The 20868-nt window shown below is 33.4% G+C and overlaps 2 protein-coding genes across 3 annotated transcripts; both read right to left on the reverse strand.

Moving 5' to 3' along the window:
* Nucleotides 1–859: 859 nt before the first annotated feature.
* LOC110615141 (plasma membrane ATPase 1) lies at nucleotides 860–9477 on the reverse strand. 2 transcript variants are annotated; one of them, XM_043956615.1, is made up of 22 exons: nucleotides 9369–9477; nucleotides 8957–9081; nucleotides 8505–8624; nucleotides 8310–8408; nucleotides 7358–7495; nucleotides 7121–7255; nucleotides 6728–6907; nucleotides 6353–6559; nucleotides 6107–6226; nucleotides 5449–5568; nucleotides 5006–5128; nucleotides 4811–4915; nucleotides 4576–4720; nucleotides 3299–3463; nucleotides 2978–3216; nucleotides 2843–2875; nucleotides 2659–2740; nucleotides 2379–2539; nucleotides 1882–2094; nucleotides 1501–1683; nucleotides 1231–1409; nucleotides 860–1141 (listed from the first exon to the last, which is right to left on the reverse strand). In XM_043956615.1, exons 2-22 carry the CDS (start codon nucleotides 9008–9010, stop codon nucleotides 1045–1047), a joined length of 2898 nt encoding a protein of 965 aa, XP_043812550.1. In that variant the 5' UTR covers nucleotides 9011–9081; nucleotides 9369–9477; the 3' UTR covers nucleotides 860–1044. The 2 variants fall into 2 exon arrangements, with proteins under 2 accessions (XP_043812550.1, XP_043812551.1); XM_043956616.1 differs by lacking the exons at nucleotides 860–1141; nucleotides 1231–1409 and having other exon boundaries at nucleotides 1521–1736.
* A 2071-nt stretch (nucleotides 9478–11548) lies between these two features.
* On the reverse strand, nucleotides 11549–12407 carry LOC122723621 (non-specific lipid-transfer protein A-like). Its single transcript, XM_043956362.1, has 2 exons — nucleotides 11906–12407; nucleotides 11549–11815 (listed from the first exon to the last, which is right to left on the reverse strand). The coding sequence occupies exons 1-2, from the start codon at nucleotides 12238–12240 to the stop codon at nucleotides 11806–11808; spliced, it is 345 nt and encodes a 114-aa protein (XP_043812297.1). The 5' UTR covers nucleotides 12241–12407; the 3' UTR covers nucleotides 11549–11805.
* Nucleotides 12408–20868: the final 8461 nt, after the last annotated feature.

Raw genomic sequence — 20868 nt, forward strand, 5'->3', positions numbered from 1 at the left:
ATTGTAGCATATAATTTTTCTAAATAAAGAGTGTATCTAGTTAAATCGGGTTACTATATAGTCGATACTTTGCTGAAAGTTTTTGGATTCAAGAATCAAATTGGTTTTATGAGAAATTTTATTATACAACTGTTTGTATATGAATTTCACTATAGTAAATTATTAGTCTACAACCGTCAGCACATATAAAATAATTTTCCTTCCTTTGGGTCAAATTCTCAGTAAAAAGAGTACCTATTCCATGGAAAAATCTACGAAAAATAAAGTTACCTCCTAAATGTCGACCGTCAGATGGAAATTCATTAAAGAAAAGCTTCCAGTAATAGCCTTTTGTTTTTACTCATGGAATCTGTAATAGAGCAGCTCAGGCAATTGCTCAAAGAACTCTCCATGAAGCTTCTTTCATATGTAACCCCATGGAGCAAATTTCATTTGTAATTTCTTCCATGCCAACTGAGCTCCATATGCAGTAATGGCTGTGCTGATGAAGCACCGGAAGCATTTTTAAGATGCAACGTGAAAGACTTAAAACTAATTGAAAGAAAGCAACCTGCCCTTGTAAGATCCTTATAAAGGGTACCCACATAGGCTTGATCATGGATTTGCAAAGGAACGTATCTATCTGTATGGTCGAATATCAAACATAAGGCGATCATGGCGGGTAATAGCGTGTGGTTCAGGCATAGAAGCTACAAGAGAAAGAGAGGCAGAGATGGTAGAGAATTTTGCGAGATCGTTGATGTCGGTTCCATGGCGTTCCGAAATCATGAGAACGTGGATTTGCAGCACGGTTCAATGATGTATGAGGTAAAAAATTTATCTTTGTTGATGGACAAAATCCAAACACACGCATTAGGCATATTGCAACTGTAATATCATTAAATAAAACTTCACTACTTGAAGTTGAAGAGAATTGTTATTGTTATACAATAAATCGGTGTTGTGAAGCTTATACATAATCCGCCATATGATTTTGGAAATTAACGTAGAACGAACACAGGGTTAATTAAAAGGAAGAGAGGGAAAATAAGAAAAAAAAAATGTTCACACGGTGTAGTGCTGGTTAATGGCATCGATGTCCAAGCCCCTTAACTTGGCAAATGATTCAACCTTTCCTTTGAGTGTGTGAAGTTCCCTCAACCTGCAGCTCCATCATAAGGACTCACAAGTCAGGATCAAGAAAGAAAAGGTCAGGTTTCACAGGAAAAATATAATTTGGTTAAGACTGACCTTGCAATCTCTGCACGCCTTTTAGCTTCTTCAGCCATGATACTGATGTCCCTAAATGGGGTCCTATCGGGAAATATTTTTGTCTCAGCGGACTGGAGGCCGTGTAGTGTTCGCTGCTCAGCCGCCCATGCAGCTTCGCGAGCTTCCTTACCAAAATCCTTTTTGCTGGTGAAGGCAGTCTGGTAAATGTAAAAGTTTAGTTAATTAGAGTTGAGGACTTCAACTTGGAAGGATGGTTAGAATTTTGCAGATCAGTATTTTTTTACTCACCCTTTGCTCTACCACCAGACCCCAAGCTTTTCCACTGAGTGCATAGCGCACAGCAAATTTGATAGGATCAAGAAGGAAGTAAGTCAGAATATTGTACAGCCAAATCACACCTGTCCACCCCCAACCAATACTTCTGATTCCAGCAAATTTCCAGTTTGCTTGAGCCGATATCACCGTTGCAACCTGAAATCAACATAAAGCTTCCCATGAGGAAAATTGTAGGCGTCACACCAAACCTGTTGCATATATAGCGTCTTTATGTCAATAGTTTCAGTGGCTTTTATTGAGAGGCGTCGAAGAAGAATAAGTTAATTGGTTTCATTAAATTGCAGTAGATGTATAATTTAGAATGTAAATGATAGGACTTCTAGGACTCATTACCAGTTGAGCGATTATGAAGGCAGCAACAAGTAGAAGACCTGGACGTTCTGTGAATGACCAACCCCTGGAGCGTGTCACAAATATCAAGGCCTGACTGATGGTACTGACTTGAAGATATACAGCTGATGCTAATTGTTCTTTAAGCTTGTTGGCAATTGCTTCATCGTCCATGTTAAAGTGGTCCTGGTTGAAGTTGCGGACACCAAAATGTTTCTGAAAATTAAAGGATAAAATTAGATATCAAAATAAGAAGAAATAATCTATTGTTCATGACTAAGTTAATGCAAGAGTTGAGGAGATTATTTATCCCAACAAAAGAAGCATCAGGAGTGACGCACATGCATGGAGGGCGGCTTCTGTGTTCTGACTATCCTCCCATCTCCAATAATTATTTATGGAACCAATATGCTGTTTACACTTCATATTCGTCTTCAAAAGATTTATGCAAATGCCAGGCAAAAATTAGATGACCGTTACAAAACAAAAGAAGAAATTACCGGAAAGAAGTTAGACTCATAAGCTGCCCAGAAGAATATGACCGTCATTAGAGCCAGGTAACCGCCAAGGACAATGCCAGTTGAAAATATTTCACTGAGCTTCCAACTGTCAGGAATGGGAGAAGGCTTGACTCTGTCTTTGGATATGGTCATGATAGTACCTGGAAGCCAAATGGAAGGCTAACTTGTTGAGTAAGAAGAAGGAATAGTATGCATAAAAACACAAGGAAAAAAAAATTATAAAGAAATAACGATGATTACAGAAACTAGAAAAGCTAACCATCATTAAGAATGGCAATGACGAGAACCATGAAAGGAGGAAAGTCAAATTTCCAGAAGACAGTCAGCAACATAAAACCAAGCTGTTAAAAGAAAACAAACAGAAAATTAATTAGTATTAAGCATGGTAAGGTGCATTTCATAACTTCTCATTCATAAAATTTCAGTATGTGAGAGAACCTTACCACAATACGTATAGTGATAGACACTGCATATATCTGGAGGGAAAAAAAAAAACTCTTAGATTTCTATTCACATAGTCAAAGTTTTTGCTGATAACTTGATCATATATTGGATATTGTAGCTAATTTAATGATTACCGTGTAATTTTTCATTCTCTGGAATATTGCACGACTTGTTAAGACAGCACTAATGATTACACTTAACCCAGGTTCTGTCAGAACTATGTCAGAGGCACTTCTGGCAGCATCAGTGGAATCTGCTACAGCAATTCCTATGTCAGCTTTTTTTAAGGCTGGTGCATCATTTACTCCATCACCTGTCATTCCACATATGTGTTTTCGAGTTTGTAGTATCCTTACAATCTCATATTTATGTTCTGCAGATGAGAGAAGGCAATCAACTTAGATAGCTGACATTGGAAGAGTTTTCACTAGGCACAATGTAACTCGTAGATTTACCAGGAAAAACACCAGCAAAACCATCAGCTTTCTCAATGAGCTCATCAATAGGAAGTGATGCAGCTGCCTCATTCTTGCCTTCACCAAGCAGAGATGAAGATGGGTACATATTTGTGCCCATTCCAAGCCTCCTTCCAGTTTCCTTGGCAATTGCGAGTTGGTCACCTGCATATATCTTATTTAGACTATATTACAATACAAAAGCTTTTTTTTTCCTTAAAAAAAAAACTTCTAATACATTAGGAGGTTGATTCATCAGGACTTGGATTGCATAATAGAAGTAGCCCACATCAAAAGGTATATTTCACTGTAATTTCAAGTGATCTGTTCACCCATATGCATACAGGGATATCTAAAAAGAGAATTTCATCATCTCTCACAAAGATGTGCAATATGAGGCATAATGAGCATCACCAAATCACAGAACAATTTTTGTCATGAATTATTACTAATTACTGTCAATGTTGATGACTTTCCCAATTTGCATTAGTTTTGACCTATTAGATTACACAACATAAACAAGATTGTTTAAGATGCTGATGCTAACAAGATCAGCGTTATTAAGGCAGGAGGCAACACTAAGATGACATGATACATTGGCTTTAGGCAAGAGGCGAGGCAAGAGCCTTTTTGAAGTGAGGCACCATAGCGCGCGTGTGTAGGGCGGGAGGCAACACTAAAATGACATGATACCTTATGGCTTTAGGTGAGAGGCGAGGTAGAGCCTTTTTGAAGTGAGGCGCCATAGTGTGTGTATGTATACACATATATATGCACTGTTAACATAAAAATATCATACTTCCAGTTTATTTATTATGTAAATAAAATTTATGATGGTTCCCATCCAACGTCAACTCTTAACAGAGTGCTGCAAGGAGAAAATAAATGGACCACCTTGTACAAGTTTGCTTGGATGAATATTTATATTGGTTGAGATCCACAAAAGACATTACATGTTCTATGTGATGGATTACACGAGTTAACAAATAAGAGCCTGCAAACACAGCACGAGATATTACATAGCCTTTGTGAAGGCCTGTGTAATCTAGAGCTGTGCAAAGATTCAAAATATAATTTTAAATAATCAAAATAGTAATTAATAATTAATAGAGGGTGCCTCACCAGTACCTTTTCACGCCTTTAATAACACACAAAAGATTCACTTGTCAATTCTCCCATAAATTGATAGATATTGTGACCTTTTAGTACACAAATAAATCACTTGCAAACACATTAGAAGCTAAAACAATTAAAATGTGAGGATCATAATCTCATACCTGTGATCATTTTAACACTAACACCAAGATCCAGAGCTCTTCTAATTGTTTCAGCACTATCATGGCGAGGAGGATCAAATAAAGGAAGCAGCCCAACAAATTCCCAGGGGCCACCTGCGCTTTCTTTTGAGCCAGCGGGGACCTCCTAGAGAAGATGGAATTGTATATCTCAGAAAATTGATAAAGAAAAACATGCATTTATAATATATTAAATAAAGAAGTGTTTGTTCATCACCTGGCGTGCAACACCAAGAGATCTAAGTCCTCTTTCTGCAAATTTGTCAATTATTGCGTGTACCTTCTTATCTATTTCTGATTTGTTATGTGCCAGATTGAGAATCTAAATGGAATACATAAAAAGAGCTCAGATGTCACCCTTTACCGTTAACTGTTAACTGTTTGCTTTCTAATGCTAATGCTTGATGTATACCTGCTCAGGTGCACCTTTGCTGACTCTATGCATTTTTCCAGCAGCATCTACATATGTAAGCGCAGTCCTTTTGTCAGTCGGATTAAATGGGAGGAAGTGAACTTCTGTAATTCCAGCTCGAGCCTTTAGAAAGCATTACGAGTAGACAGTTAAGGTTACACAAATCATATGAAAAAGGACAATGAGCCAATAAATAACTGCAGATATAATAATTTTGCAGAAACTGCTCATAGTTGGTACCCAAAGTACATAGGCAAGCTGAAAAGAATCTGTTCAACCATTTTTAGCATGATGTAACAATTTCCAAAATTCTCTGGAAATTGTAGCCTTGTGAAAAATAACAAAATAACATTTTGAAAATTAACGTTTTACGACATTCTAGAAGCATTTTCATAACATCAACATAACCATTTTCCTATCATCAAAAGCACTGAATCAGATACCTCCTTAGGGTCTGCCAACATTGAAACAATTGCAGCATCAATAGCATCCTGATTCTCCATCCTTGAGGCTCTTGCAGCCATGAGCACAACCATATCTTTGTCAACTCCTTTGGCAAAAACCTAAAAGCCACATAAATAATGCTTCTGATTTTTGTAAACTGCAAAACCAATGATATATACATATATGTGTAGATATACGTATATAGTTTTTAGGGATTTTTGCCGAACCAAGGGATTGGCAAAAATAAACCCAAATGAAGTTTTTGCCCAGTAAGGGTTTGGGAAATTTTATGTCTCAAACCAGGGTAAAATGTGGCATCTCATAGGTGAGGCGGCCACTTTCCCCTTTCTTTCCCAAACCCTCATTTGGGGTTTATTTTTGCCAAAAGTTTGGCAAAAACCTGAAACTCCTCTTCTTCCCTTAGGGAATAAGTGGATCAACCAATTTTGTGGATTTCCATGCTGCCAACTTTTCCATTCATTTCCAATATGCAACATCTTTTAGTTTCTATTATAAAAAATTAATAATGATTTGTGCTCCTATGCAAGGAACTTTGTGAATGTAGCTCCAAAGGTGCCAGTTATTTTCCTGTGAGATTATATTTATTGTGTTCTGATGCTATGCTAGACAGACTAAAATAAGGAAATCAAATAGAACCTCAATCATAGTTCTGTCCACTGTAAGCTTGTTAAGCGTCAATGTGCCTGTTTTATCACTGCAAAGCACATCCATTCCAGCCATTTCCTCAATTGCAGTCATTCTCTTTGTAATTGCACCCTGCAGAAGACAGATGCCTCTCATTTGAATAATTTTTTCTACAGTGTGCACTTATTTCAGCTGACTATTTAAAATTGTGCATCTGAAGAATGCTTTTTGAAGCTAATCAAGTGGTGCTCCTCAGACCTGCTGAGACAAGCGATGTGAACCGATGGCCATCGTAACAGAGAGAACAGTAGGCATCGCAATTGGGATCCCACCAATCAATAGGACAAGTAGATTATCGATACCAACACGGTATCCTCTTTTATGAATTCCATATATCACAATGATTTCAATAAGCATCCCAAGCGCAATTGAGCAAATGCAAAAGTTTCCTATTGCTGTCAAAACCTGGAGCCATCAAACAAGTGTAAGAACTAACTGTGAAGTTATATCATAAGACCAAGTTTAGTCATTAAATTTCAGTTATCATGGGTGTTTCAGAAGTCACGCATGAGATTAAGATTCCCATCTCTTTCTTCATCTATGTGGAGAAAGCAAAAGAGCACTTGAATAAACCTTCTGGAAATGCCCAACATGTGTCGTGTTTTCAACAAGATGAGCTGCCTTCCCAAAAAATGTGTGGACACCAGTTGCAATGACCACTGCTTCAATTTCACCTTGCTTACATGTTGAACCTGAATAAACTCCATCACCTGGATTCTTGGTTACTGGAAGTGATTCTCCAGTAAGAGCAGACTGCAAGTGACAACCAGATTGTCAAATCCAGAATTGTGATGTTTGTAAACGGTAGGTAAAATTTTATGTTCCACTACAGAAAGGTGACTGTAATAAAAAATCTCCTCAATTTTCGTCTTCTACTATGCCGAAGCAATATCAACACCATGTCATGAACAAAGGAATTACAACTCAATTTTTACCGTGAAATCAAAATTGTGAGTGAATATTCACCTGATCAATCTTTAAAGGATCTCCTTCCAAAAGACGTGCATCGGCAGGAATGATATCACCAAGTTTGATACTAATAATGTCACCAGGCACCAACACCGAAGCATCTTCCTCACTCCACTTTCTGTCTCGTAGGACCTGGTAAAAGTAGCTAGAAAGTCAGAACTCAGAAGATCTGAGAGTTGATGCCTTGGGCATTATGGAAAATTCATAAAACAGATAGAAGTAACTCTGAAAAACCTTGGCTTTTGGCGCCAATCGAGCCATAAGGGCAGCCGCTGCATTTCCAGCATTGTTTTCCTCTATGAAACTGATGGTAGAATTGATTATAAGTAAGATCACGATGCCAACAAAATCATGATAGTCTGGACTCTTGCCCTGCGCAATACGTTGTTTTCAGCAGCATTTCATCAAACACTCACCCAAAGGCATGGTTTTAAATAAAGGCCGTTAGGTTATGTAACTGATTTTGGGGCCATTATCGTTACATACAACTTATAACGGACTCCGTGATTTGCAGGCGTACCATTACATTAACGGCTATTATCGACGGACGCTGTTATCAATAATTAAAATTCATCTTTTTCTCATTTCTCAGGTTTCAAAAATTATATTTTTTCAGTTTTTTTTTTTTTTTTATTTCAATCTGCCCATCATATTTCTTATATAAATTTAGATCCATCATAAAATTACTCAATTTTTAAACTTATTTCTTTTAAAAAATTAGTTAAATTTTATCTATTTTAATTTTTAATTATTTTTTTAAAATTTTTATAAATTAAAGTGTTAATTTTAAGTTAAAATTATATTTTGAGTTATTAATTTACTCTATTTATAAAATTTATATTAATTTTTTTTATTTTAAACTATATTATGTGTTTATATTTATTATATATTTATATATATTATGTTTAATCAATATCATTTCATTTATGGACTTTATAAATTTTTTAAAAATAATTTACATAACTCCGTACCGTTATCATTACGTTACAGTAATTATAGGACTATTTTTATTAGCCGCGGTCAACAAACGCCATTTAAACCCATGATACAAGGGCTAATTGGCTCTTAATTCAGATATTTTATCAAAACAACTTGTCTTGAACGAAGACGCAGACCGCATAAAGTTGGAATCAGGACACTTGTATCCTATAAATGAGAAGGAAAAAGAATTGAGAAGTAGACTTACCCCTCCATGTGCAAGAGCGATGGCCATGACAGCTGCAGCTTCCATGACCCATGATAAAGGATTCCACATAAAGCCCAAAAACTTCAATACTTTATTTTCCTATTGAAGAAAGAGTACATTAATCAATCAAATAGAAAAAATATAAAAAGCAAAGTCGAAATAAAAATGATTCACAATGAACCTCTCAATGCTGACCTTTTTCTCTTCAAGTTTGTTGTATCCAAACAAATCCAACCGCTCCTGAACTGCATCAGCACTTAAACCCTTTCTGGTACATTTAAGATGGTCAAAAACTTCTTCAAGGGGTATATTTTCCTGCAGGATCCCATTTTAAATTTAGCAAATAGGCATTCTCCAGAACAGAATGTTCAAAAAGTCACCTTCTCCCCACTTCTTCTTTCCTTGTTTATTATTCTTATGAAATTTAATCATTATTACTAGTATCATCAATAAATTCCTGTTACTATGTTCATTCTAAGGACTGATATTCCGAAGCAAGGGAAAAACATAAAATATCATGCAAAATATGAAGAATTTAAAAATCTTTATAACAAAGTGTATGCGAGTCTTTAAATTAGGTTATTCTAGTAACATTAACGAATAAAAAAAAAAAGCTTAAAAGAGGATTTTTCAGAAGATAAGCATACCAAATCAATAGCTTCGTTGATAATAGCATCGAGTCCAACCGACTTATCAGTCATTGTAGGTGTCCCTTAGCGTAGACTCTCTTTCTCTTCAACTGTCAACTGTGGTGCTTGAAAGAGATTCTGCACTGTTAATGACTTCACGTCAGGCCATATCCTCCTCTGTACTAAGAAACAATTACTTGTTTTTTCCCCTAAATTTCTATCTATTAACTTGCATAGGAATTTTACCTTCTGCTGTATCCAATGGTAAAATAAATTTTGCCACTAGAAAGAAAATTGAATAGCCAGTGAAGGAAAAAAATAGCAACCCAGGAAAAATTTCGAGTTTCATGTAATTAAATAGCAATTAAACCAAGCAAATGCAATCGCGTTGAATGACATTAACAACAGCTTTGAATTAATCAACACCGACCTATATAATGGAACACTAGCTCAAAATTCTTCAGCATAAAGATGATCTTAGCAATTAGCCAAGATTCTGGAGGTTCAAAGCAGTAATGGGAGTAATCGTAGCATAAAAGAATACATATATATAAAAAATAAACCAACAAGAAATTACCCTATCAACATCGAATTGAACTGGCCAAAGTGGCACACAAGAAGGAAAAAATAATAAAGAAATGAAAAAGAGAAATTTAAGGCAACAAGCAAGAGAGAGAGATGGGCGTAGAAATGGAGGGACATGATCGATGAAGGGGAAAGCTCCATTTTGCAAGGAGACGATGAGAATTGCATGTGAATGTCCGCCGGCCAGCATCATCTACTTCTGGGCCAAAACTGACCATAACAAAAAGACGCATTCGAAAAATTTTAACTGCCAATTGTCTTTGCCGCATATCATAGAAACGGGTTATAATTTTTGCTTCGTTGAATTCGACGTCTCTTCTAGTCGTCTACTTCCGTACTGTACTTTTTGAAAATAGCATCTTTAGGCCTATGTGGTTTTGTAATTTTTGGAGTCGTATAGCTGCTTGGTACTATCAATGTGATTTCCTTACTGATGGGGAAGCTTTTTTATTTTATTAATGGCAAAATTCTATTTTTAGTCCTCAAAATATTAATCAAATATATCCTTAAAATACATGCAACTGCAATTAAAAAAATAAAATAAAAAATTTAAAATATATCAAATAAATTTTTAAAATTATTATTTACTTTTTTTTTATAATGTAGTAACATATAAATTCACTGATTTAATTTTATCTTATTTTTAAAAAAAATTTCAAAATATTTTTTAATTTTTAATAAAATTTAATATTTTTACCAAATATATTAGAAAGTTAATAAAAAATTATATAAAAAAATAAAGTAAATAAAAATTATAAAAGACAGAGTAAAAAAAATTATAAACTAAAATCTTTTTATCTATCTTTACAACTAGAAATTTTTTACCTATAATTTAAATTGAACTTTAATAGAAAAGAAATTATACTCAAATTTTTTTATCTATATTTAAAAATTAAAAAACTTATTTATCGCGTCTTAAATCTAAAGGATATATGTCATCAAGGGCATATTTATTTATTTAAAAAAATTAATAAACTTATTAGTTTATTTTCAATGGTTAAAAGCTCTATTTTTTTTAAAAAAAAAACTTATATAATTAGTAATTAATATTTTATGGATCAAAAAATACCCTTTAATCTTTATATATAGTGCTTGTTTGACATAACAGTTAACATGGCATACAGTAATCCATTAACAACAAAATTGGGTACTTGATTTTGTTGTTAATGACTTTGTATTATTCTCTCCATCAACACCATCATTTTAATAAGAGATTGAAAATACCTATGCTCCAATTGGAAGCAAATTATATATTTTATGTTTTTCAATTAATTTTTAATGATTTTTTATGCTTTATTTTCATTTTACAATTTTTTTTTTGGATGAGGCCTTTAATTAATGGGATTTTTATTTTGGATATTTTCCATCTAAACAATGTGACTTGAGCAAATGACTATTGGTCCGGTGCTTTATTTCCCTTCATACTTCTAAGCCTAAGCGCCTGGTTTCTACTACAAATGGCTAACAAAAGTAGTCTTCCATCTCCAGTTGTCTGCGGAAATCTCCACTTATATTTTGTAAAAGTAGGCACGCAAGGTGTTTGTCATAATTCCAGCTGAATTCCCTCAATTGCATTCTCATTTACTGGAAGAAATTCAAGCGAAAAATACTTTTACGGTAAGTTTTCTCAAGCATATGTACAAGAACTACGTTTAGTTTCTTTATCTTTTATACATGGTGAATGATTTCAAATATTTCGGATATTATTAGGGGAACTATAGGTGTGTGAGAAATTATATTTTGTTGATAGACCTCCATATTTGCAGGTTTTAAGTTGACTATTGATTTCAAGTTTTAGTGACACTGTTACTGCTGTAACTGTACGCATGATTTGATGGAAAAGATAATGAACTGCAGTTTGTTCTGAGCAGTGATTGAAACTGAATTACGTAAATGGTTTTAACTACTGAAACACTGCCGTATTAAATTTATTTATAAACTGCAGTATGAACTATAATTAAAGAATCGAGATATACAATTATAATTTTGCTAGAAATTAAGAATTGTAATTGCTCTAGATAATGTTTCTCCTTCTGTGTATGTGTTATCTTTGCATGCATGTATAAAAGGAAAAATATAAAATATCTGAACAGAGAGAGTTAGACAATCAAGTTTTCCATTACTGTTTATCACAATAATCTCAGTAGGGTAGAGCAAATTCAGATAGAACAAACTCTTTTTATTTTCTGGAAACAAATTTTTATTTAGATATAAAATAATATGGGAACTCCCATTGCTCCGAATCTTTATCTCTGTTCCACCATAGATCGATGGCCTTCATCTTAGTTGATGCTGAATCAAAAAAATTGAAAAGTAGTATTATTTTAGAAAACAACTCATTAAAATTATATAAAAAATAAGGAATAAGAAAGAGTTAATTACCTTTGACAATCCGCAGTTTTGGAGATGGGAATATTCAACTCAACCCCACACTTCTGAGGGAGGGAGGAGGCAGAATCTTCATTTATAAATGGGATGAGAGCACCGACTGTCTTAATACACTCGCATGCAGCTCTTCTGTCTTCTGTGGTTAAAGTAAGCACCTGCAAATTCCTGACCCCTAAACAGCATGTAGGCGAGGGAAAACCACCCCCTCTTGCCAGGAACGGAATGCAAAATGCCAAGGATGTGTCCACTAGCCTGCAATCAACGGCCTCTCCTGGCATTGCCGCCAGCAGAGCTACCATAACCAACCCCAAGATGACTGATCCCTTCATTTTTTGATAGTGTGGGAACTGCTTAACTGATTTTTGAAGCTTCTAATTCTGGGATTGGATGACAAGAGGGGCTTATACGTGATGTATTTATAGCCTATTAGAGATTACAAGTTTAAAAGTAAGTGGGTCATGAGCTGATGCATAACCAAATGGTATCAGTTATATTACTTTGGCTTCTTCTTTACTTTGGAATGTGAATTAGCAAAGAGGATGAGCTTCTTGATCATTTTTCATTGGCCCATCAGTTCCTGAGGATCTTGCCAGCTTTGGTGACAAATGCCGTACTTATCTTAATGCCCAAGCGTGTAATCAATACCTAACTATAAATATTCCTTTTCCAAAAAAAAGAAGGAAAAAAACCTCAATGCCGTGCCAAATCCAAAAAGCAACTCAGCCATCTTTTTTAGTTAGCTGTATACAATCAGCGTACGTACATCTGTATATTTTCCTGCATCAGCACTTAAACCCTCTCTGGTACATTTAAGATGGTCAAAACTTCTTCAAGGGGTATATTTGCCTGCAGGATCCCATTTTAATTTAGCAAATAGGCATTATGCATAAGACCTCCAGAACAGAATGTTCAAAAAGTCATCTTCTCCCACTTTTTCTTTCCTTGTTTATTCTTCTTATGAAATTTAATCATTATTAACTAGGATCATCTTGTAAAATCAATAAATTCCTGTTACTGTGTTCATTCTATGGACTGATATCCCAAAGCAAGGGAAAACATAAAATTTTGGTGGGAAGAAGAATTATATATCATGCAAAAGATGAAGAATTTAAAATCTTCATAAAGAATTGTATGTGAGAGTCATTTACATACAGTGTTGAAGGGACAAAAAATAAATCCCTGTTTTTTGAAATAAATTGTTATAGTGGTGAGTAGAAAGAGTAGAAAATTACTTCTATTGTAAGATAGAAAATAAAAAATAAAAAGTAGAAAATAAAAATAGAATTTTGATTGCAATAGAAAATAAAAATTAATTTAATAAAAATAAATTAAATTAATTTAGAAAAGCAAAGCAATTAAATTTATAAGAGAAAATCAATATTACATAATTTTAGTCAAAAAATTAATTTCAGTTTCAATTTTATGATTGATCACCGATAAAAAAAATTAATTTAAAATTATTATTGATAAATCAATTATAAATATTAAAAACATTTCATATACTTAATTTCTAATTTTTAAATTAATTAAAATTATAATTTTTAAATTAGCTAAAATATATTCGTTAATTTCTTAAATATCTAGAATTTAATATAATAATAAATTAAAAGGATTGAATTTTTAAAATTACCATATTAAAAATTAAAAGATTAAATTTAAACTAATATAATGGGAGATATTCGATTCATTTAAATTAAATTATATAAGATTTTATTCAATTTAATTTACTACGTTGTTTCAAATTAAATTAGACAATTATAAATTCAATCAATATAAATAGTAATATATTATTCTAATTTAATTAATATAAATAATAATATATTATTCTAACCGTTATAAAATAGGTATATCTTGTCACAATCAATATAATAATAATAATTAATAGGTATAATAGTATAAATATTAAAAAAAATAATAAAATGAATTAGATTTTCACAATTAATGGACCGAAATTTTTAATTATCCTTCAACTGTAAGCACAAGAACGTTTTCAGCTTCTAAAATTATGTAAGAGCAAAGGTATTTCTACACATCAGAATATCTTCCTTATAAACTTATTTGATTTATTTTTAAGGCGAAATGGTCGGAAAAGAGAAATGAGAAACTTATAAATATAAAATTAATTTATATTTAAAATATAATAAAATATTATATTGATTATGTTGAAATTTTTATATTTTAATTTTTAAAAATTTATTAAAATAATATAAATTAATTTATTTAAAATTTAAACGTTTAAATTAAAATATAAAATATTATAAATATTGAGATTTTTCAATTATTTAACTTATTTTTTAATAGTTTAAAGACTTTTTTTTTTAAAAAAAAAGAGAAACTTATATAATTATTGATTAATATTTTATGGATCAAATATCCTTTAATCTTTTTATGCATTAAAGTAATGAAGGTGAATAAGTGGTTATTACAGTTAGTATAGCAGATAGTAATTCATTAACAACAAAACTGGTGCTTGATTTTGTTGTTAATGAATTAGTATCATTCTCTAGACCAACACCATGATTTTAATATGGAAATCCATCCAGACCAAAACTATTATATGTTTTATCTTCTAGAAATTGGAAAAATACAAAGAGCTTTGTCTTTTATCAAAATGGAATTTTTTTTTTTTTTAGAATTTCAATGATCTTAATTAATCTAAATCTGTAGATATGAGGTTTATTAAGAAACAAAATATTAAATATTAAATTATAATTTATAGGCTAAATAATAAAAAAATTTAATAATAATTAATTTTTATTATTAAAAATAGTTATACAGTATATTAATAAACAATTAAAAAATAATTAATCTTTTTCTACATACCATAATAAACAATTAAAAAAATTATGATGAAGTTTATTATAATTGAAATAAGTCTTGGTTAATTGTTTAAAAAAAAAATTTTATGAATTGAATAGATTAAAAATATATATTAATAAATTAAGAATTTATCACAAGAATAGAATAAATAACTAATTAATAAAAATTAATTTAAATAAATTTTAAAAGAATAAAGAAGTTGATGAATTGTGTCAGTTAAATTTTTATTGTTATCAGTAATGAGATTTCTTACATTTATTTTTAAATATATATTTTTTAATTTTTTTATACTTTATATATAATATAAGTTAAATTTTTAAATTTTTAAATTTGAAAATTGAACCAATTTTATGTATAATAGAACCTCATATTCAAACTTTTAAATTTATACATTAGATTAAATTTAAAGAGTTATTATTATAGTCTATCAACCACAATTTTTAAATAAATTGAATGGATCAATTTTTATCTTAAAATTATTTTTTTTAATAAAAATACAAAATTAAAATTTTTTAAATTATTAGAAATTGGAGCAGCCATGGCCACCCCCACATTAACGTGTGTCCGCCCTATAGCCCTTCATACTTCACTAACACTAACTGCGCGTCTGCTTTCGACTACAAATGGCTAACAAAAGTAGTCTTCCATCACTAGTTGACATTAATTAGCCATTCAAGTTTTCCATTACTGTTTATCACAGTAATAACAGTAGATGTTGAGCAAATTCCCATAGAACAAACTCTTTTTTATTTTTTGGAAAATAGAACAAACTTTTATTTCAATATAAGTAATATAAAATAATATGGCAACTCCCATTGATCCGAAATATCTCTGTTCCCAACACAAATCGATGGCCCTGATCTTAGTTGATGCTGAATCAAGAAAATTGAAAGTAATATTATTTTAGAAAACAACTCATTAAATTAAATTAAAAATGTAAGGAATAAGAAAAAGTTAATTACCTTTGACAATCCGCAGTTTTGGAGATGGGAATATTCAACTCAACCCCACACTTCTGAGGGAGGGAGGAGGCAGCATCTTCATTTATAAATGGGATGAGAGCACCGACTGTCTTAATACACTCGCATGCAGCTCTTCTGTCTTCTGTGGTTAAAGTAAGCACCTGCAAATTCCTGACCCCTAAACAGCATGTAGGCGAGGGAAAACCACCCCCTCTTGCCAGGAACGGAATGCAAAACGCCAAGGATGTGTCCACTAGCCTGCAATCAACGGCCTCTCCTGGCATTGCCGCTACCAGAGCTACCATAACCAACCCCAAGATGACTGATCCCTTCATTTTTTGATTGTGTGTGAACTGCTTAACTGATTTTTGAAGCTTCTAATTCTGGGACTGGATGATAAGAGGGGCTTAAACGTGATGTATTTATAGCCTATTGTGATAATTTGCCAAGAATTAGAAAAATAAAAGAGAGAAGAGATGCTCAATGTGCAGATCTATTATTAAGCAGGATGGCAGCCCTTATATAGGCTTACAAAGAGCAAAGATATAATCTTAACAGAAAGAAAAAACTGCTGCAACGTGACCATGTTCTACAGAACACTATCAACCAAATTCCTATAAAATAGGACTATAACTTTGACTAAGAAACAAAATACTGGAACTAAATAATTGCAGTAAAATAATTAACTTATCTAACAATCCCTTCCTTAAACTGAAAACTCAAAAACTCAACAAGTTTCAGTTTAAAGTTTTGCATCTTCTCTGCTGCAAACACCCATCAGACTTCTCAAATTCAGGAAAGAATGTAGCTTGAGAGACTTTGTAAATATGTCAGCAAGCTGCTCCTCACTTGGACAGTACTTCAATTCAATTTTTCCTTCATTACACAAATCTCTCAAAAAATAATACTTCACATCAATATGCTTGCTCCTTCCATGAAGTACTGGATTTTTGGACAATTTTATTGCTGAACTATTGTCACAGAAAATTGTGGTAGCTCCTTCTTGTTTAAGCTGCAATTCTTCAAGAATTCTCCTTAGCCAAATAGCTTGACAAGCACAAGACGTAGCAGCGACAAATTCCGCTTCTGTACTGGACAAAGTGACAATTGGCTGCTTCTTAGAAGACCATGAAACAGGTCCTGTTCCAAGCATAAAAATATATCCTGAAGTGCTCCTTCTGCTGTCTTGGTCTCCTGCATAATCACTATCTGTAAAGCCAATTAATTCTGACTTTTCATTAGCTTTAAAAAACAAACCGAAATCCTTCGTCCCTTGCAAGTAACGAAGAATTTTCTTAGCGGCAAACAAGTGCATTTCAGTTGGACTCTCCATAAATCTGCTAATAAGGCTTACAGCATACATTATATCCGGCCTTGTTCCGGTTAAGTACATGAGGCTGCCAACAATTTGCCTATAAAGAGTGCTATCCACCTTTTTCCCTTCAAGATCTTTGTGAAGCTTTAAACCAAATTCAGTTGGTGTGGATGCAGGATTACAATCCTTCATCTGAAATTTATCCAAAATTTCTCTCACATATTTCTTTTGACAAACAAAAAATCCCATCTTTGATTGTACTACCTCTAAGCCTAGAAAGTAATGCATCTTTCCAAGGTCTGACATCTCAAATTCAGCCATCATAGATTTTTTGAATTTTTCAAACATCCCACTGTCATTTCCGGTAAATATAAGATCGTCTACATACAAGCAAACAATAAGCATTTGGCCCTCATTCCCAATTTTAACAAAAAGAGAATGCTCATATGGACATTTTTGGAAACTATTTTTCATAAAATACGTTTCGATGCGACTATACCAAGCCCTTGGGGCTTGTTTTAATCCATATAGAGCTTTTTTCAATTTATAGACCTTATGCTCATGTCCAATTTTAATATAACCAGGGGGTTGATCAATAAATACCTGTTCTTCCAATTTACCGTGCAAAAAAGCTGATTTAACGTCCAATTGAAAAATAGGCCAAGAATTTTGTGCTGCCATTGCTACCACCAAACGAATTGTATCATGTCGTGCAACTGGAGCAAAAATTTCAGTGTAATCAACCCCATACTCTTGCTTGTATCCCTTCGCCACCAACCGCGCTTTATACTTGTCAACTTCATCATTTTCCTTCAATTTTGTCTTGAAAACCCACTTTACACCAATGGTTTTATTCCCTTTCGGAAGGTCACAAAGTTGCCAAGTATCATTTCTTTCAATGGCTTCAATTTCTGCATCCATTGCCTCCTTCCATTTTGATTCTTTGACAGCACTTTCAAATGTTGTAGGATCACAATCTGCATACAAGGCAAAGTGAGTGATAGATTCTTCATTGTAATTCACTCCCATTACCTCATAATCTTTCATCCAAGTAGGCCTTTTTCGTGTACGGAGAGAAGATTGAGCAGAAACTGCTACTGCTGCCTCACTTGTTGGTGACTGAATTTCAGAAGTTACTGAACTTTCTTCATCTCTGGGAACATTATTTTCTGAAATTTTAGTTGGTTTCTCCTCTTTTTCAACTTCATCATCAAGAATAATTGGAGTTGGCTGCTGCCCATTCCAATCCCAAATGTTTTCCTCATCAAAAACCACATCTCTGCTAGTCACAATCTGATTTGTCAATGGATTGAACAATTTAAAAGCTTTGGATGTCTCACTCACACCCAAAAAAATGCACTTCTCACTTTTGTCATCAAGTTTTTTTCTTTTTTCATTTGGGATATGTGCATATGCTATGCAACCAAAAATTTTAAAATAATCCACATCCGGTTTTCTGCCGCTCCATGCTTCTTCCGGCGTCATATTTTGGACAGCAAAAGTGGGACTTCTGTTTAGTAAATGAACACTCCAAAGTACAGCTTCAGGCCAAAAAGTCTTTGGAATTCCTCCCCTAGCAAGCAAGCATCTCACCATGTTAAGGATGGTTCTGTTCTTTCTTTCGGAAACACCGTTTTGCTGCGGTGTATAAGCAGTGGTAAGCTCTTTACGGATCCCTTGACCTGCACAAAAATTCTCAAATTCTTTTGAGCAGTACTCACCACCACGATCCGTGCGAAGAGATTTAATTGCTTTTCCACTTTCTTTCTCCACACGTGCCTTGAAACTTTTAAAAATTCCAAAAGTTTCAGACTTTGCCTGTAAAAAATAAACTCATGTTTTCCGACTATAATCATCAATGAAAGTAATTAGATATCTTTTACCTCCATTCGAAAATGGTTTTATTGGTCCGCAAATGTCGGAATGAATCAGCTCCAAAACATCTTTTGCTCTCCATGACTTTCCTTAAGGGAATTGAGAACGAGGTTGTTTACCAACAACACATTCTTCACAAATTTTTGATGGAGCATCGATTCGAGGAAGTCCATTTACCATATTTTTCTGATGAAGAGTTCTTAATCCATTGAAACTCAAATGGCCATAACGAAAGTGCCACAACCAGCAAGTATCTTTCACTTCAGCAATAAAACAAGATTGAACACTTTCAACTTTCAAAGGGAACAATCTTTTTGAGTTCATTGGAATAATAGCAATGGCTCCTCTAGAAGGATCATATATCTCACAAGTTCCATTTTGAATAGTAATTATATAACCCTTTTCTTGCAACTGTCCAGCACTTAACAAATTGCTTTTCAAACTAGGAACATAAAGCACATTAGCAATTTTTTCTACAAAACCATTCTTGGTTCTAATTTTAATGTCACCCTTCCCCTTCACATCTACAGAAGATAAATCACCAAAACTTACTGTAGATTGAAAATTTTCATTTAGAAAAGCAAAAGAAGACTTACTTCCACACATGTGATTACTGCAACCGGTATCAACATACCAAATATCGGAGTCGGGTGTATCATTTGTTTGAACAGCCATCAAAAGAGTTTCTCCTTCATCATTTTCTGCATAATTTGATTTCTCCCCCTTTTCAGTATCCTTGGGCAGCTTGGTACGACATTCGGAACGATAGTGACCATAATTATGACACCTGTAACACTCAATTTTGGATTTGTCATAATGTTGATCATTACCTTTGTTTTGCTCATCACCTTTAGAATTCCTTCCATTGCCTCGACCTCCTCTCCCTCTTCCTCTTCCTCTCCCTCTACCCCTACCTCTTGAATTTGAGGAAGGAATAGAGGTAGAAGCTTTCAAAGCTTGCTGTTCAATGTTTGAACTTCGGCTAATCTTTTGCTCATGCACCAACAAAGAGCTTTGCAATTCGTCGAGGGACATTGTATCTATATCTTTTGACTCTTCAATAGAGCACACAACATAGTCGTACTTCGGTGTTAAAGAGCGTAAAATCTTCTCTACAATGGTTACATAATCCATTTTCTCACCGTGAAATCGCATCTTGTTACATATCTCCATGGTTCTAGAGCAATAGCTAGTCACAGATTCACCATCATTCATCTGCAACGTTTCAAAGTCTCTCCTCAAAGCTTGAAGCTGGGCACGTTTCACTCTAGCTGTGCCTTGATACTTCTTCTTCATCGAATCCCATATATCCTTGGAAGTTTCTTTACAAAGAATAGTTTCCAATATGGAACGTTCAATAGCTTGAAAGAGATAATTTTTCGCCTTTAAATCTTTCAGCTTTTTCGCTTCAATCTCTGTTTTCTGGGCATCCGTCAAAGTTTCACCTGCTGCTGGTGCTTCGATTCCGTTTTCGACGATTGTCCAGTATTCTTTTGATCGCAGGAAATTCTCCATCAACATGCTCCAATGATCATAGTGACCATTAAAGCGTGGAATTGCTGCTTGCACAAAATTTGTTTCTGTAGCCATGAAACAAATACAGCTACTGCTCTTTTTTACTCTCTTTTAACCGGGCTCTGATACCACTGATAATTTGCCAAGAATTAGAAAAATAAAAGAGAGAAGAGATGCTCAATGTGCAGATCTATTATTAAGCAGGATGGCAGCCCTTATATAGGCTTACAAAGAGCAAAGATATAATCTTAACAGAAAGAAAAAACTGCTGCAACGTGACCATGTTCTACAGAACACTATCAACCAAATTCCTATAAAATAGGACTATAACTTTGACTAAGAAACAAAATACTGGAACTAAATAATTGCAGTAAAATAATTAACTTATCTAACAATCCCTTCCTTAAACTGAAAACTCAAAAACTCAACAAGTTTCAGTTTAAAGTTTTGCATCTTCTCTGCTGCAAACA

The sequence above is a fragment of the Manihot esculenta genome, chromosome 5 (genome assembly GCF_001659605.2).
Source record: "Manihot esculenta cultivar AM560-2 chromosome 5, M.esculenta_v8, whole genome shotgun sequence".
Classification (NCBI taxonomy): Eukaryota; Viridiplantae; Streptophyta; class Magnoliopsida; order Malpighiales; family Euphorbiaceae; genus Manihot; species Manihot esculenta.